Here is an 18843-nt window from a genome sequence, read left to right on the forward strand (position 1 = left end):
AGGAACGTTCGATCATATTGTAGGTTCTTTTATGGAAAAATATTCCGTTTTATAAAATATTTTCATCTAACTTAGCATTTACGAGCCTCACTATTCTCACATATCAGCAAAATGGTAGGGCAAATGCAAGGGTATTAAATCTTTGGCGTGCCGGAAGTATTCTTATTTGTTATTTTATTTCTTTTAGCTCTTGACCCACTGCTTATCGCTTATCAGTTGCTTAGTTGCTGGAGAGCCTTCCATTAATTCACATATTTCAGAAAATTATCGTGCGTGTTGATTGTCGGTTCCACATTTGCAGTTTAAACAAAATGAAATTTGTTTGGTTTCCATATGTGCTATACTTAATACTCATTCTAGGTGAAACACAGGCTAATGAAAATGAGGTATAAACCAGTTCATTTAATTGAAGTTTACGTGAAGTGCAGTATATAATCGTACTTTTATTGCTCTTGTAAGGCAGCCAGAATAGCAGAGGAGCAGTGCGTAAAGTACATCCATAAGGCTGTGAGACCTTTGGTAAAGTATATACATCAGATGGAGGAGGAAATTGAAAACAATAACAATAAAATTGAAGGCAAAGACAGAGAAATCAAGCAACTGCAGGAGAAGCTGGCCGCACGTAATGAGTTGCTTATCGCGGAACAGAGAGCTCAGCTAGATTTCTACAAACAGACTATTCAAGAGCTAACACACAATGTGGCATCAATAAAAGATGACATAAATAAACTTAATTCTAATGCTCCGAAAATGCGCGACTTTGAGGACCAGTTTGAGCAGCAAAGGACATCGATTGCCCTAAAGGACCAAAATATGTCCAAAATCGAAAACGAAATAAACATTTGTGCCAAGAAATTAAAAAGCTGCGAAGAGAAGATCGTTTACTGACTGCACCGACTTTGCTGATGCTCCTGGTATTTCCTGGCTGGACGGTTATCCAGCAGCGAATCAATGGCAAGGAGGATTTCTATAGGAATTGGACCACATACCGTGATGGCTTCGGTGCATTCGATGGAGATCGTGTACATCAAATACGATCAATTTGCCATTTCTGGCGAGGAGGACCAATACACCTTGATCACTTTGGGCAAATCTGAGGGCAGTGGAACAGGTGATCAGTTGATAAACCACAAAAATATGAAATTCAGCACATACGATCGTGACAATGACACATGGGAGTCTGTCAACTGCGCAAGCCAAAACGAACGTGGAGCTGGCTGGTGGTACTATTCTTGTACAGCCTGGTATGCATCGTCAAAACAATTTGTATGCAATTATTTTTTATATATATTTCTTTTTTAGCAATTTAAATTGCAAATACTATGATTATAAGGTGTCTAAAAAAGATGCCATATTTTGGGATGTTTACTACTCCATGAAGACAGTCAAAATGCTAATACGCCCCAAATTATAAATAAATTCCGATGCTGTAATATCAACAAAAATCCACAACAGACGGGTACAAAAATATTAAAATCAACGCATATCAAACAAATTTAAATGTAATATGTTAGGATTTGATATTTAAACAAACTCCATTATTTACTTCTATATAAAGTTGGATATAATTAGTGTATAGAGTTGCCTCTGAGTAGGCTGTTGGCTAGAAAAACCATACTAAACGCCTTTTCAAGGTTTCAGAGATTCAATCTGATCAGTTGGACAGGTGGAATTATAGATTAAACAAATATTAAAAGTTACATTAACATTTACATTCCATCTCCTAGTCGGACACTCATGCACCCATTAAATATATTTAATATAAAAATAGGTATATACATATACTAGCGGGTATTATCCGGCCTTGCCCGTGGGAAAGTTTTGTGCTGAAAAAATTAGATATATTCACCTGCATTTATCATCCACGAAGGGCGCATTTGAAATTGATTTTAAAGTCGAACGGGTGGTAAACAATAAACATTAATAGAATCGTTTACCGACAATTTACCACAGTCTCGAATGGAATTTCTAAAATCGCTGAAACACTTATTCATTAATCTCTTTTGTAGGGCTTTGAATGTAAGTTTGAGGACAATCGGACGAAATTTAAAACTTCGCCCTTAAAATCTTTGAATCGTTGATCACCAATCAGTCAGTCAGTCAGGGCAAACATTTTTATATATAGAGAATTAAGTTCACCTTATTATTTAGCAATTACTTTATTATTATTTTGATTGAAATGATTGTTTTAGGAATGTAAGCCATTTATCTCGAAAGAAGGTTCTTTTTTAACATATTTTTTACAGTCAATGTACGCACCATTTTAAGTGAAAAATATTGTACATTTTTGCAGCGCATAAAATATACTTTACAATTTGGTGGCCTTTCAAAGTGTAAATTTATCAATCATACGCTACGTATGCCAGCCAGCGACGTGCTTACAACACGTACTGCGCATGCATGTGTTTGTATGTGAGTGTATGTGAATGTGAGCTGGGTGCGAGCGAGTGTATGTGTGTGTGTGTCCAGACGCACGAATAAACTGCTTTCAATGCACGCACGCTTGTCTTTATGCATTAATTTACTCCATGCCAAGCTTAATGCTGCGCAAAATATATTTTATAATTTTTTGCCTCTTTTTTTTTGTATAAAATAAAAAATATTATAATGTATAGCTCGCTAACGCTGTTGATGTTGTTGTTGGCTGTGTATTATATTTAAAATATGCACAGCAACTAAAAGAATTTTTTACACAAATTGAGTTTGCTTCGCTCACAGCAAAAGTCGCTGTCGGCGTCGCCGTCGCTGCTTTTGGCATTGCCAATTTTGCTGCCAGTCATCGGTCGCTGCCATTGACGACATGGAAAATTTGCTGCCATTGCCACGTCACTCATAAAATACGGCATTAAAAATAAAGAAAGGGAAGCCAAAAAAAAAAGGAAAACAGAATAAAATAAAAATAAAAAAGTACAAGCTCAAGGGTGTTGGCTGCCTGGCATAATTTAATAGAGTCGGTAATATCAATAAATTTTAAAAGCCTTTTAATGCGCAACGATAAAAAAAAAACCATGGAACATCTTTTTGCGACATAATTATGCTGAAGCGTTGACGGCATTGTTTCAATGGAGTTGACTCTTTCAGCCTCAAAATCACCAACAAATAATTGCCAGCGGCAATTTTCGGGTGTGGTTATGACTGAAGAATACATTTTAAGAGTTTAATAACCACTTATAGCACAAAATAGTTAAAGCGCAGTTCGATGCATCTTGGGTAGACTCCTATGTTTAGCATTTATTTAAATAGAGGTAATCTATCTTCTAAGGATAAATCGATTTGCTTTATTTTGTGGGTCGCCACTTTGTTATCTCGCGAAAATTTAGTTTTTAGGTAACTAAAAATATATATATATTAATGCGCAAACTAATTATATTCGTATATTTCAAAATTCTTGAAAGTATTCGAAATGTTTTATAATACATTTGATCGATAATAATGACACTTTTACACTATCAAAAGTCGCCGAACACAATATTCAAGCTTAACTTTTATTCCTTAGATTGTACATTTCTTCTATATAAATTGATATTTATAAATACCGTTGTCTGTTGAAGCATTCATCAAACCGTATTCGGTGGAGAAAGAGGACATATACCTTTTGAAAGTATGGTTTATTCTTTCTATATATGTCCACTTCTGAAACTGTATTTGAATGTGAAAGCCGAAAACACTGATCTTGTCTTTCTGTCTAAGTTTATATAGGTTCTACCTATTTTTAATTATTTCTCAAAATGCAAAACCTTTACAAAAATATTTACTACAAATTCGAACCTTAGAATTAAATATTTAGTACAAAACATGTAATCAATTTTTTTGTATTATATTGAACTGCATGCTATAATTAACAGAATTTAATATAAAATTTTGGTAATATGGCATATATTTGCGGAGTATTTGAAACTATTTGGCGCAATTTATATACTTCGTATAAGCCAGAACATTTAAATGTGATTGCCTTTGCAGCGGGGACTTTGGAATAGTTGTAGCATACTTTTGCGCGCTCATGCACACTAAACCAATGCCCCAACTTGTAAGCGCCACTCGCACACTATGAAATCAACTCAACAACATGTTCAGCTCTGGCTAAGCCCCCATGGAAATTTACTCCGGAGCAAGGCAAAAAGTAGAGAAACACAAAAAAAAAAAAGAAATTATAATAAGTAGCAGTGCGGCGATGGCAACGATAAAAAGTGTTGAGCGCTGTCGTTCATATGCAATGGAAACAAAGCAACAAACCGCAAGCGAGCACCACCCACTGCACCACCAATGCAGCTAGCCGGCCAGCCGGGCACAATTCAACCACCACCATCTGTAGCCACCAAAGACAATGCCAGCGCATGCATCCCTTGTTGAAATGCAACCAACGAAAAGGCATGGTATTAAGGGAATGCCAAGCGAGTTGGCCAACAAAACGGAATCAAATAAAATCATGTTTTAAAGTGATTGCCTTTAGAATACCCTGTGCTTAACACGATAACTGTTGCGTCTGAAGAGTCGGTGTTTTAAGAGTATACTTGTTAATGTGTTAAATTAGACTGAAAGGTATTTCTTTTATTTAACAGGTGCTGCTTATTCAAACAATAGTGTATATATTATTTCTTCAATAAATAAAATAATGAGCATACTTTTCCTGAGACTGTAAATAAAACTGCGGGGTATTAAATGATGCAGTAGTCGACGAAGCAATGCACTTTAGCTATTTAAAAAAGTTCTGAAAATTAAAGATAAAATTGACCAAGTCTAACTAGTTCATATCTATCGGATAGTCGATAGGATCGGTATCGGTACTCATGACATTTTTGTTCCTTTTGGTGTCCAAAAATAAAAGAACAGAAGTTTTAAAACATGCTTTTTTATTTTATTGTTTGTTCCATTTAAACTGAATTTCTGTATTGAAAAGCTATCGGGGAGAAGCGAAGCATTGATATTTTTGAACTAATGCTTAAAGATGTTGTTAGACGGGTTAAATATTCCCTTGTGTTGTAAAGCATTAAGAACTTAATTTCAGAATATCGACAATTTGCTGTCATCCCATTTAATTCCCATTGGCTAATATAATAAAAAGCATAGCAAATATATTGGTTGGCGAATAGAACGCATTTATAAGTCTGAAAGTTGGATGTTGTCGATTTTGTGAGTGCAGCAGCTAACTTGGTCCTTGCAACCGCTGCAGTTGCTGTTTCAGTGTTGCACAAGATGTTGTTGTTGTTGCAGTTGCAATGGCTGCTGGTTGGGGGCCATGGCAACTTTGGTTACGGTTTGTTGCTTTGCTGCACACTGCCGACTGCCTTTGGCTTATAAAATATTTAAATATTTTGTGGCAATGGCCGCAACATATTTGCACTGGGGCCTGAAGCTCTGCCCAAGATCCTGCATGAAAGCGCGCGGCTGTTGAGGCTCTTGGCGAAGTTCAAGTGGCGCCCCAGCGTATGCTATTAATATTGTGCGACAGCTGTTGGACTGTTTAAATATTTATTCAATACGCAAAAAGTATGGCGTCAACGCGGCTTATCAGCCTGGGGGCAAGGATGACGGGCAAACGTTGTCATTGTCATCGGCTCCGCAGTTGCCGCTTGATATGCTAATACGGTTATGGTTACGGCTGCTGTCGCTGCTGCTGCGGCTGCCGCTGCTGTTGCTCTGCTGCTTCTATTCTTTGCGGTTGTCCTTGTCGTTGGCTGAGAAAATTTCATTATGCCAATTACTTGCATCAAAGCTGCTGGGATAATTGACTTTGCTTAGCGGCAGGCACTGTTAGAGTCAAGAGACCACCCCAGCCCAGCTCACCAAGCTATTCAGTTTAAAGCACTTGCATAAGACGCCTTTGCACATTAGCTGCCATGTGTGTGTGTGTGACCCCATTTGGCAGCATAAAATAATTAAACCTAATTGACAGTTTTTCGGCACCACCTTTGTCCCGGCGTGTATCCTTTAATCTAATGATCTTAACTTAGCCAGCAAGTGCCTGCTTAGCTTTTAGTATAGTTAGTCGCTGAGCTGGACACGTTCAACAACTGGCAACGGGGCCATTCACATTAATGCTCCAATTTTTATGCTGCATTTGAGAATCCGTTTAGAGCTTCAAGAAAACTTATAAAATTTGTCGCATAAATCGCAACTCCGCAGAGCTGATAAAATGTAAATGACTTTCAAGTATTTACAGCCACCACAAAAAAAAAACCGCTTGAAAGTTATTGAAAGCCAGTGCATTAAATGGAAATACAGTGCGACAAATAATTCTCGTGGAATATAAAAAATAAATGCATTTTTATATTATTTTCAGACTGGCATGCGACAGAATTATAAGTGTATTGGAACAATTTGTATCATTCAAAAACTAGCTAAGTTTAAAGACTCGAACTCTTAAACTGTCTGTGTTTTAGCGAAAACAGTGGTTAATTTGCGAAAACGGTTGTATGAAAGTTTTTTTGTTACCATCCGATCGGGTTCAAAATCATTTTCAAAGGCCTTTTCCTTTTAATTAGGCATAGTCCAGAGTGTCGCCTACAGTAGGACTTGCCCGTGCTTTTCTTATCCTATTTTCTTCTGTCTTTTAGTACAGTTAACACTCAATACTGAAAACTGAACTCAACGCTCTATCTTCTCTGTCTCATACCTTGCTTTCAGCAAAAGCCCTATTAATAGAAGGACAGCAATATTGAATAGCATTGGCTTCTGTTAAATTCTTAGTTTATTACTTACACTTTATCGTTTACATTCAAACATGATGATAATAATAACAATAATAACTAACTATAACCTAACCTATCTGACACCCGCATAGTTATAACTTCCAATAATTTTAGAATCCAGTTCTAAAAGCAAACATAAAAGTGGGGAACTTTTATAATATAGTTTAAAATCACAGATAAATTTTGTCGAATAACAGACATAAATGCAGATAGATAGACTTGATAAAATTATAGTACCCGCTGTATAAGCAAGAAATATAAGACATTAAAAAACTCTATTCTATTAACTGTCTGACATTTGACACTCCTAAAATATGCTGAGTATGCTTTGATTTTTGCTATTGTATACATATATTTTAATCATTTTCAGATATTTCATTATTTGATTCTATACAAATTTCCCTTTAAAATTTCTTGCATAAAATAACAAACTATTTATTTCTTAGATTAGACCTTTTCCTTTATAAACATGAAATTCTATCCGAATGCCGATGTCTGGTTTTATGTGGACAAGCCCGGCTGTTGGGGCAAGTATCAGAAGTATGCCCCACATCACAGCTGGAAACTGCCAATCAGACCCTTCACGCCAAAAGTAATGTATCATTGGCGTGACCTTGAGGGCGTCAAAATGGCGGAAATAAAGCGCAAGGATCTTTACTTTGATAAGTGGCCCAAGTCGCGAATTCGACCACAGGCCTGCCTGGGCATGCTCTATGCAACAGGACATCGTTTCATTAAGCTTAGCATGGCGCCACCGGCTGGCTTCAAGTGTGCACCACTTCCCGTCAACTTGGTGACTGCCAAATACGTTAAATGTAAGTGCTACGTTTTTCCTATGCCAAAAGTATAATTAAATTTAATCAACCTCAAAAATTGTAGCTCATTTACGCAAACTGAAAAAGCAGGCCAAACTGGCAAAGAAAAAAGAAAAGAAGGCTAAGAAAGAAGCTAAGAAAGCCGCGGACAAATTAAAGAATAGAGGAGCAAGGCGTGGAAGACAGTAATCAAAAATATCAATGTAATCTGCTAAAATTGGGATATTATATAAAACAATATTGCAAAAACTATATATTATATCTTACCCTGTTCACTTAAAATATTCGCAAAACAATTGCCGGTTAACATGCATGTTAAATGTGTAGTTGGTTTTATTAGCAGAGTTGCAAAGCATAACTAAGGTACTTGCATTTTCCTTAGATATCCATATCCATATTTTTTCTATACATTTCTGTAGATTTTAATTGCAACGCAGATTCGTTTAACATGCATGTTAAATGTGTAGACGTTTTGATCGGCAGTGATACCAAAAATGTAAAAAAATATAGATTTTACATGTTGCTAAACTTCATTTTTAAAAAGTAATAGTTGAAATTAAGAAATGTTTTCCTACGAATCCCATTGCAGTTCGATTGGAATATGTTGCGACGTTCCTCTATGAAAACTATTGCGAAACGAACGAGAAATTTTACATTTTCCGGACAATAAAGCATAATTACCAACATACAAAAGGCGATCTTCGGTACAACTCATTAGACAACAATAATTTGGTTACATAAAATACTTACACGAATGAATATATACTACGTATACGTGTATATATATGTACGCCACATTTATCAATGTAATTTCATCGGCCGCATAATTAGCGTAGCCAAGCGCACTGATTAACTTGCATTCAACGATTTTCAATTGAATTTTGCAGTTCGTTGATTCGTATCAAAAAAAGAAGAAAATGGTATATATATATGTATATGGTATATATATAAAATAAAGCGAACATCCAGTGAAAAACACGCAACTGTGAAGCAAATGCAATCACCATAGGTACTGATGTGGGTGTCGACCAGAATGTGTGGGTTGGGTGGATCGGTGGGTTGGTGGGGATAGGTTAATAAAAATACAAAGCAGTGGATAAAAACGAAATGAAAAATATGCAGACGGGGAATGATGAATGTGAAATGTGCCATTAATTAATTCGATTAAATGCAGCAGTGCAGGCAATCAGCCAAAAAGGCATAGTGGAGCAATACAAGACAACAGGAGTACAGGACACAGTCGGTTAAGAGTCAGTCAATCAACGGTGCAGCCACAAATGACTGGGAAGATGCTTCATCATCAACGTATAGTGGACTGAAGGGCTTGCATTCATTATTAAACGTTAAGTTTATCGCTCAGAGTGATGCATTTTATATTGAAGACTATTACTGGAGATATTAACTTTGCAAGATTCTGGTATTAAACATTTGCTTTTAAAAAACAATGCCTCGACTTCGGGTTCGGTTCGTGAACCTAGCTTACCACATCTATCTCCTGGGCTTTGGCTCATAACAATATAATTTAATTTAATATCAGTAAAATGATTAATTTTTAGCTTAAGTTGTTAAAGTAAAAAGCATGTTTAAGTTTTATATGAAAGAGATTAAATATGTGAAAGGGTTTGTAGGAGGTCGGGAGTGAGCGACTAGGGGAACCTTCTTCTACAAACACGCTAGAAGAGGCCGCCGGTAGCTCTAAAAAATAAGAAAAACTTTATCTATAATAATTATTTTAGAAACTAAATGTCAATTTTGGTGACGAATTTTCGTTTCAAACGTCTTGAATGAATTAAAAAAATACATTGGTGATAGATAAATTTAATATTTATTTAATCATTTGTTTTATCATTGTTCATGCCAGTTCATTGCTAGTCTGAACACAGCATTGACTCACTCAGTGAGACAGACTCACTCACTGAGAGAGACTCACTCACTAATTCGATCCAAGATGCGCTCAGCACTCTCTTTGTGGTCTCCTTTCCACCTCCATAACTCCAACCAAAAATATGTAAAATCACTTCAAATGTATAGTTCATTATATGCAGCCGAAAGTTTATAATAAAGTGCCACTACCAAATAATCATACTGATTTTCAAACAACACCTGAAGATTACTTATTTGACGCCTCCCCCACAAACAATCATCATTTGCCAATTTACCTAGCTAAAATGTATCAAAGTAGGTTCAGCATAAAGTTTCTAGCCGTCATTACATTATAATATGCGTAGCGGGGCAGGCTTGGCGTCTGTGTAACGCAAATACAACAATATATCAGAAAACATACAATAATTTTCGCACAGTTTTAAATTTTAAGCTCTTTTAATTGCAACAAAATCAAAAAAAAAAACGAAGGAAAAATGGACAAAAAGGAGACAAAACTGTCGGCGGATGAGCGCCAAAATTTCGTTGCAACTCGCATGAGTTTGCCGCTCTTTATGTTATCTCGTATGTATCCAATCGCATCTGTATTCTCCTCGGGCATTAACTATAGATGCTTCTAGGCAATCGCATACGTGAGGATCACTTGGATAACGTCCAGAAACAATTCAAGCTGGCCGGCGGGCACTACAATACCCACTGCCAACAAGGTAAGTAAAGCTTAAAGGTAAATTTCAATTGATAAATAAAATATGGTACATATTTTCACAGAGAACCGAGGAGAGGAGTTTAGTGCCGCGACCTATGCACATTATAGACATGTGACGGGCTTTGAAAAGACGCCCGTGACTCCATATCCGGAAAAACGTCCGTTGCGCTACGATCGGGCTATGACCACTTGGCGTGGATACCAACAGGCTCCGAATCGATACGGCGTGCTGCCTGTACCGTTTCTGAGTCGGATGGGCTCCAAGGGCTCCGCATTTGCCAAAATGCATACCAACAAAAGTCGGGTGTCGATCAAGCCGCCCCCGTCCCACTTCTACGAGCTGCCAGCGGAAATCGAACGATTTTTAAAGCCGGAGAACAAGCAAAAGGGCATCTTTTTAACAAGTAAGAAAACGTTAATATTAAATTAAGGCTGTATTTAGATTTTGAAAGATTTCATACCCTGAACTTGAAACGTTTTAGGACTAATCAAGAAAACCCCAACTTACTCCGAAATTTCTAGCGCCTAAATATGGCATCCGAATGTGCGTATATACCAAAGCTCAAGGCTCTTAATGTAAATTTTCAGTATTTTTCCATTTTGGAGAGAATGGCGAAAAGTTTCCAAAATGTGTAGTATTTCTTATCTCTCTATACTATAGGAGAATCTACAGACCAAGTATCTAGCTTCTTATGTGCTCGAGCTGTGCTTAAAAAACTGATTATCAAAATCTATATCTATCTATATTGTGAAAATGGGAGGACATATCGAAGGAGAATGATAACTGCGTTCTGCCTTTAGTATACAAGAACGTATATTTTCGACGCGTTTATACGGACTGATAGACTGACGGAAAGACGAACTAGGTGGATTGACTCAACTCCTTGACCTGACCAAGAATATATATGTATATATACTTCATAAGAGACGCTTCCTTCCCTTTTTACCCATTTTAAATAGGTATAATAATTTGTTGTTTTTTTTGTGTGCTCTGGCAGATGCACGTGAGCGCCGTCCTTCGTCGCGCCTGATGACATCTGATTTGACTTGCTGCTGGCGCAATCCGAATGATCCCGGTCCCACCGATACTCACACCAGTTACTATGAGATTGAGTCAAACATGGCGCCCCTTACGAAGACACATCTCGACAATCCGCACTTGTTTCTGCGACTCTCCTGTGTGCCAACAAAGCGAAACGTTCGCATTCATCGTAACATTGGTTTTGAGCCGGGTCCAGGACGCTATGATATACGCTATCCGAACGTGTGTGCCTGTGAGAGGGGCAAGAAGACCACGCCCCGCCTGACACTAAATATTGAGATGCAGAAGCGGTACAAGTTCCGGCGTTTGCCCTACAAGCGCATCAATACTCGAAAGTATTGTGAGCCCGACTGGCGCCATGTAATTGGCCATGGACACAGGCATATCTTCCAGATGGGCAAGCACGATTTGCCCAAGCCAATTGGCAAGAAGATAGTCAAAGGCAAGAAGGCGGAGAAGCAATTGAAAATGTTTGCCGATGGCAAATACCTAAATATGCTGGTCAATCCAAGGCGTTTTCCAATTTCCACCCGAGACTTTCCAGTGTCCCCCTATGTGCCACGCATAGTCTATAACTGCATAGCCAAGCGTATTGTACGCAAACAGCTGCGGAATAACAAAAAAATTGCCTTCTTAAGTGGCCAGGAGCGCTGGAAGGATGGCGTACGTCCGCTGCAGCTGACCACACGCCAGCTGGAGGCCATCAAGGAACGTTTGCCCGAAGACCGGCGTCTAGCTGATCATCCAATCGAGCTACGTGCTTCAAAGATGGTGAGCAGGCTCCACCATGTGCCAGATCACATGAAGACCACCTACATGCCGAAGCTGCGCAAGCGCCTATTCAAATTTCTACCCATACCTGGCGCTCGGGTGCTGGTCACAGACAGCGACATACGTCCGGATTTGCCATTCGATCGAGAAAATCCGACCGGCATGTACAATGTTAAGATAGACGAAACGAAATTCTATCGGGATTCGGTTTTACTTGATATGGCGCAACAAAGTTTGGGTCTTAACCCCGAACAGACCGAAGGAAAAGTTGTGGAGCCGTCCCTTAGTGGAGGAAGCATCGCTGCCTCAATCGCCTCTAGGGCGAGTATGATGTCCATGTCCAAAATGACGGCCAGCAGGCTGTCACTTGCTCGCTCCGGGAGCAGAGCAACTGTGACAATGCGTCCTTCCCTCGATTAATGTGCCACATTTGAGGCATGGTCTGAGGCTCATGCTGCTCAGAGGTGGTGTCTTCCCTCGTATGCAACAATTACAATTTTCTCGCAAAAAGATTCGCACACGAGAATCACGTTTACATAGTTTTTGATTTATGAGCTATGCGCCAGTAAATTTTAAAGCCACCAAAACTGTAGCTGCTTCTCCTGGCGCTGCTGCCATAAAGCAGCAGAATGTAACTTTTGACCATAAAATAAATAACTTTCCAGTTGTCCGTCGCCCGGGCTCGGTTTCCGTCCGCATGTATGTGTATGTGTGTGTTTGTGTGTGTGCTCGTGAGTGTGGCCAAAAATGGCCAGAAAACCAACAGCAGCCAGCACGAAATAATTAAGTTTTCCAACGTTTTGCGGAATCTGTGCCGGGTCCGGGATTTCGTAGCCAGCTACTGTCTACGTGTGGCCCGCTACATGTGGCCATTAAAATTACGAGCATATCTCATATCTTGCTTAGATTGTAAAACATAATCTGTTATCAATTATTTTAGCTGCGTGCCTTTTGCCTAAGGCGGAAGGCGTGGCCTCGCTCCGCCTCTTCTGGCCCGGCCTGGTCTGGTCTGGTCTGGCCTGGTCTGCCTGGAAAACTTGCAAAAGCGCTCACGTTGCATTTGGTAACGCAAAAAGAAAACTTTTCACATATTTATGACTTAGTTAAAATTTTGGCATGTAAGCAATTTCATTTGCTGTGCCTCAGCATCCAGTTCATAAAAATGGTCAGCCTAATCGATTTTAGACTCTTTACAGGCTGCGTGCGGCGAATGAATGAATGAATGAATGAATGAATGAATGAATGAATGAATGTATGAATGAATGAATGTATGAATGTACAAGTAGTGCCAGTGCGAGTGCTAAACCTAATTGAGTTTTCTGAGCCAAAGGTAGCCACCAGCAAAATCAGCAGAAATTATCTAAAAACTCGGCTAACGAGAGATGTGATAATTAACTTCATAATAAGATAAAAATGAGAATAAAGCGCTGTGTGACTTGAGTTAAGCTCTTTTAAAATTATACATGTGTATTAGACCGCAACAAGCTGAAGCTCAACACTTAGTTATATATTAGTCCAAGTCAATCAACTTTATAATAAGTCAGTACCAATCTCAAGGTCTATAGATCTTCACACAACTTATCTAGATAAGAGACAATAAAAAGTATTTAAGAAAAGGATAAGGTATGTAACATTTAAATCAGTTTTAAGCTTTTTATGTGTCGTAGTATTTATACATTAAAATTATTTAGACTGTCGGAAATATAACGGATTAAAATACTCGATATATAGTTACAAACTTTCTTTCCGTACAAGATTTGATGCACAAGCTCAAGCTCTATATGTGGTATCTCTTTTATTTTATTCACATAAATTATTTTTCAATTTCAATTTGTATTTTTAGCGCTGGAATCGACCAGACCTTTGTTAGGCGGAGATTGCGTCCGATGGTATACAAATTACTTTGATCGAAGAAATCAAACGTATTTAGTATTTTATTTTATTTGTTTATGTAAATAATTTGTAAGTAGTCCGAAATAGGTTTTAGTTCTATTTAGAAGAATTTTGGATCTGAGAAAGTATAATGTAATTTAAAGTCTGTTGCAAAAGCTTTTTTATACTTTAAAGGTTGTTATTAACTGTTCAGATGGTCGAAAATATAAAGTACTTTCAAATTCAGAAGTATATTCCATCCGCGTCCGAGTCCTAGTTAAGAATTCTAATGAAAAGAGTTGGTTCGACTTTGTAGTGCATGCTAAACTTATGGCTCCCCAAAAAATAATATGTTTGGATAATCGTTTCTGAGGGTTATCTTTTAAATAACTCAAAACAAAGCTCAGGAAAAAACTAAAAATAAATCAAGGAAATATTTGTTTCACACAACACTCTGGCTCCTTTGGTTAAGTAAAGTTTCCCATAGAATTGGTTTAGCTGAAAATTGTTTGGTAGTTTTGATTACGAAGGAAATTTCAAATAGATTAGACAAATAGCCAATTCAAATGTAAAAATTTCGAACAGCTCAAAGAGCTGGTTGTTTCATGTAAAGTCTTTCCGTTGTGCTTAACAAAACTTGAACAGTGAAGTTGCAGAAAAGGTCCTTAGCACGGAACGCTGCTTGCACACGTCACTTTTGTTCTGAGAAAACAAAACCGTAACCGGGAACAACAGGATTCAAAGCTCTCCATTCAATGCATTTTGTTTACCAGCTGCTGGCAGCTGATTAACAGTGACAGGGCCGCCCCAACATGTTCTGACTGAAACTTTTCGCAAAGAAAATTATTATGGTTAATGTTGTGCGCCATTGTCCTTGCTGTTGTAGTTGTTGCTGCCGTTGTTGTCGCTGGCAGCGCAAATATTTTACACACCACAAACACAGAAACAGACCCAAACATAAAGCCCAAGCCAAAGTGCACAAGTAAAAGTAAATTATAAGCAAAAGGCAACAATGCGACGCAATGTTGAAATGCAGCTGATTGTGCGCGAAAAGTTCCTTCTTCTCTTATTTTCTTTGTTTTTTTTTTTATGTTGGAACAGGGCGAGAATCGTGGAGAATTGTGGAGAATAAGAGCGAGGACAAGTAAGCAGCAACAGCGGCAGTACGAAAAGACACTGCACGGTTTTCGGTTAACATGAGTTATTATTGCAAAGTGGGCGGCGAGCCAAACAGCGCGAGATGCCAACGTCTTGCCAACTGGTTCAAGATGAAGCCATTGTGGCAACGGACGGCTGCAATGTTTTTTGTCCTCCTGCCTGGTGCAACTTATACGCGAAGCGTGTGCGCCTCTGCACGTGTCCCAACCTAGCTGCAAGATATGGCAACTGTGTCATTACATTTGGCACACGCATCGAGGGGAACTTTTACTGCATCGTGATGAGCTGATTAAAGATTTCCTGCTGAGAACAAAAAATTGATAGTTGTATTGTTTGCATTTCCATTTGTCCCATAATCACAGATGTTACTGAAGTCTTAATATTGTCTACACTGTTAAAAATCGATTGGAAAGATCTAACTGATCGAAACTGTAAACAAAAATATATTTGCGACTAAGTAGAATACAATTTTTTGGTACACTATATTTTTTGGTTTTTATGCTTAACATTTTGTAAGGTAAGCCTTAACAGGCTTTTTAAATACGTCTGTTAAGTTAACATAATATTGCCATACATTACATTTTTAATATAATTTAAACGCGAGCTTTTTTCATTTTTAATTATTTTTATTATTAGAAAGTTGGAATTAATTTACAGAAAGATAATAGATATGCATAAATTGCAATTATAGCTGTTGTCATTTTGCCGATCGCATTTATAAGGTATTTCAGCTGCGATACACTGAATTTGGCTATTGTTGCTTATTTTGTATAGCATGCTTTTGTGCGTCGACAAAACAAATGAGCCGGGGAGCCTGGCACAGCGTGCAACGTTGACTGCAGTCTATGAAAGTTGGCTTTGCCACAGACTGTAGCCTTTGTTTGCCGTTTTTCTTGCCGAGATTTCATTCTATTTGGGTCATGGGGTCGTGGCGTGTGCAAATTGCAAGCAGCAGCAGTGGCAGCAGCAGCAGCAGTTACAGTAACATTCACTGTGCGTGAGTCGTGAGTCGCAGTCCCGACATGTCGACTCAACATTTTCAAATAATTTCTGATTAAGCGTGGGGCACCCCCCTTGGCCAAGCTGGCAAGCCTGGCCGCCATGCTGTGTGACAAACGCAGCGGGCGCAAAGGCAACTCTGGCAACACGCTGACATATTGCGGCGCATAATTTACCGTTGCTTATGCTTTTTTCGCCGAGTGCAACTAATTTTTGTTTGTTGCAAGCAAAAGCCACAAAGATTTATGCTTGAGAAATTATGCTTTAAAAGTTGAGCGTATGTCTTCGTTGCAGTTGTTGCAGCTGCAACTGCAGCTGCAACTGTTGTTGTTGTTCCATCCGCTGTGCTTAAGTAATTTAATATACTTTAATGCCAGCTTGCACTCCCAGCTTCTTTGTCTTCCTTACTCACACACTCACACACACACACACACACACACATGCATACGCAATGCATATTAGTGTATGCGCATATAAAAGACGTATATTATGAGAGCGGGGTGTTGCTACAACAACAACAACAACAGCAACAGAAGCAGCAGCAACAACGAGCAGCGAAATGTTCATAAAAATGTAAATGTTCTAAATAGCATGAGAAAAAAGGACTGTAAGTGAGAAATCATAATAAAAGCGCGTGTAAGGCAAGGAGGAAAGAGCGTTGAACCAGAATATAGCACCCAAACGTGTGTGTGTGTGTAGAAAAATGTGCGTGTATGTGTGTTTGAGCTCATAAGTTTTTGCGCTGACATTTTAAGTGCATCTTTTTGAATTATTTAAACAAAGAATAATTACACAAGGCATTATAAACTGAATGCGACGAAGTGCATAAATATGTCTACATCAAACACCAGCCGCCCCTCATACCCTTACACCCTCTTTTTGACGCATATTTGAACCAGTCGCCAACTATGGTTTTCAACCGGAAATATGTATGGCTTCCACTTAAAGTCATTATTTGTCTTGGTGCTGCAACATTTTAAGATTCAAACTTAACTAGAGCCTAGCTTTAATTGGAAAATGATATCCAACATGTTTGACATCTCCGAGAATCAGATTCTTGTAATATTTTTTTGTTAAAGAAAAATAAGCGTCTAAAATGTTTTTATAAAAATTTTATTATAAAACCAGAACTGGCTTCCAATTTTTATACTCCTTAAAACAATTTAGGTGAATTAAGAACAGCCGAACCTAAACCTGAACCGGAGCTATATTTTTTTCCGATAAACAGTTCAATAATTTAATTGTTTTTCATGCATGTTTTTTGCTCTTGTCAATGCTCGAGATATTATAAATTTATTGAAAAATGTGTTAATTAATGTTGTTTATGGTAGTTTCATAGAAGTGGCTTTTCAAACGGCTGGACATAAAACTGTATATTTGGCATATTTAGTTTTCTTTAATAAATAAAATTTATTTAATAAATTTTAATTTGAAAACATAGTTCAATTGAAAACTGAAGGAAGTCTGACGACGTTCTAAATATATAAGTACCACAGTTATTTAGTTTTGTTTTTACCTTGTTTAATAAACTCTGACTGCCTTCATTAATTTAGGTTTATTTTGTTTTTGTTTACATCTTTTGAGGTTTAATCAACAAGTAAGACTGGGTACCTAGCTCGTGTATATATATAAATTCCACTCAACTAAGCAAAAACAAAGATATAAACCAAACATGAGGCAATGCAAATGGCCTCAGCTCAGTTCAGTTTAGCTCAGCTTAGCTCAACCCAAGCTCCATGTTTGTCCCGACATGTTGGGGAGGTTCTGCTGCTGTTGGCCAACTCTGCTGCTTGACGGCTTTCGCGCACTTTCCGCTTTGTTATTATGCGTATTATGCAAACCACGCCCACCATTCTTACGCCCTCACTCCGCTTGATGCCACTTACATTTTACTTTACGCGCTTTTGCCGCGTATTTTTATAGCCATTTGGTTGGCAAGAGCACAAAAATGTAGACAGCACTCAGTTTGCAAAAAAAGGACAAAGAATAAAATAGAAAACTCAAGAACGGCTCTAGACGACTTTAAAGTACGCTACAGAATTTGTGATTAGCCAGGCTCCTGGTTATGCTGAAATGTCCAGTATTGTGGCTGTGCACACACAAAGGAATCTCCATATCATGAAGAATTCTTAAAGCAAAAGTGCTTGACTTGCAAATACCCTGCGAACTGTTAATTGTATTTGGTTTTTATAGATTTCTTACTAACATTATATTGATATAATGTCCCGAAGGGAATCACATTACTATATTGTTTCCGATATTATACTTAATAGAAAATGTTCTTCCATATATAGCAAAAGATTTAAATGTTGATAGTGGGAAACCATAATGTTCTTCCATATATAGCAAAAGAATTAAATGTTGAAAGTGGGAAACCATAAGTTTAATAATTTAAAGAAGTTTTTAAAATATAAAAAAATAATCTATCTGTAGCCTTGTGGGAAAATAAATCATATTAAGATAATAGTTATTGATATATATAATACCTATATATAAAAATATATATACGAATCTTCAGTCTACAAATTTTAGTTTTAATCAATTAATTATGGAGTTAACATATTTAACCACTATCAATCTGACATACTTTATCATTTCGAGCATACCCTTTTTAAAATATTTCTACGTGTACAGGGTATACAAAAATGCCATGTGTAAGGTAAATGGAAGAGTGGGAGGCAGGCGGAGCGGCAAGGAATGTGGATATATGTGCATGCTGAAAAGCACTAAAAAGTATTATCTAAATGATAATTTGTTGCTGCATGTCTGTTTGTTGAGTAATGTAATTTTATGTACAGCAATGGGAGCTGTCATGCATAAACCATTGGAGACAAAGGCTCGAGTTGCCATACTCGCTTTCTTTCTATCTCTCTCTCTCTCTCTCCCTCACTCTCTCTCTCTCTCTCTCTC

General features: G+C 37.8%; 2 protein-coding genes across 2 annotated transcripts; both read left to right on the forward strand.

Annotated features, from left to right (window-relative positions):
• Window positions 1-7061: 7061 nt before the first annotated feature.
• Window positions 7062-7756, forward strand: LOC135437790 (uncharacterized). The gene is made up of 2 exons (XM_064695858.1): window positions 7062-7504; window positions 7569-7756. Exons 1-2 carry the CDS (start codon window positions 7159-7161, stop codon window positions 7691-7693), a joined length of 471 nt encoding a protein of 156 aa, XP_064551928.1. The 5' UTR covers window positions 7062-7158; the 3' UTR covers window positions 7694-7756.
• Window positions 7757-9734: 1978 nt separating this feature from the next.
• Window positions 9735-12328, forward strand: LOC135437862 (uncharacterized). The gene is made up of 4 exons (XM_064695942.1): window positions 9735-9949; window positions 10006-10092; window positions 10154-10495; window positions 11090-12328. Exons 1-4 carry the CDS (start codon window positions 9862-9864, stop codon window positions 12322-12324), a joined length of 1752 nt encoding a protein of 583 aa, XP_064552012.1. The 5' UTR covers window positions 9735-9861; the 3' UTR covers window positions 12325-12328.
• Window positions 12329-18843: the final 6515 nt, after the last annotated feature.

This window comes from Drosophila montana, unplaced genomic scaffold (assembly GCF_035044405.1).
Source record: "Drosophila montana isolate Dmon_TW-CO22-7 unplaced genomic scaffold, ASM3504440v1 contig_3833_1, whole genome shotgun sequence".
In the NCBI taxonomy this organism is placed as follows: Eukaryota; Metazoa; Arthropoda; class Insecta; order Diptera; family Drosophilidae; genus Drosophila; species Drosophila montana.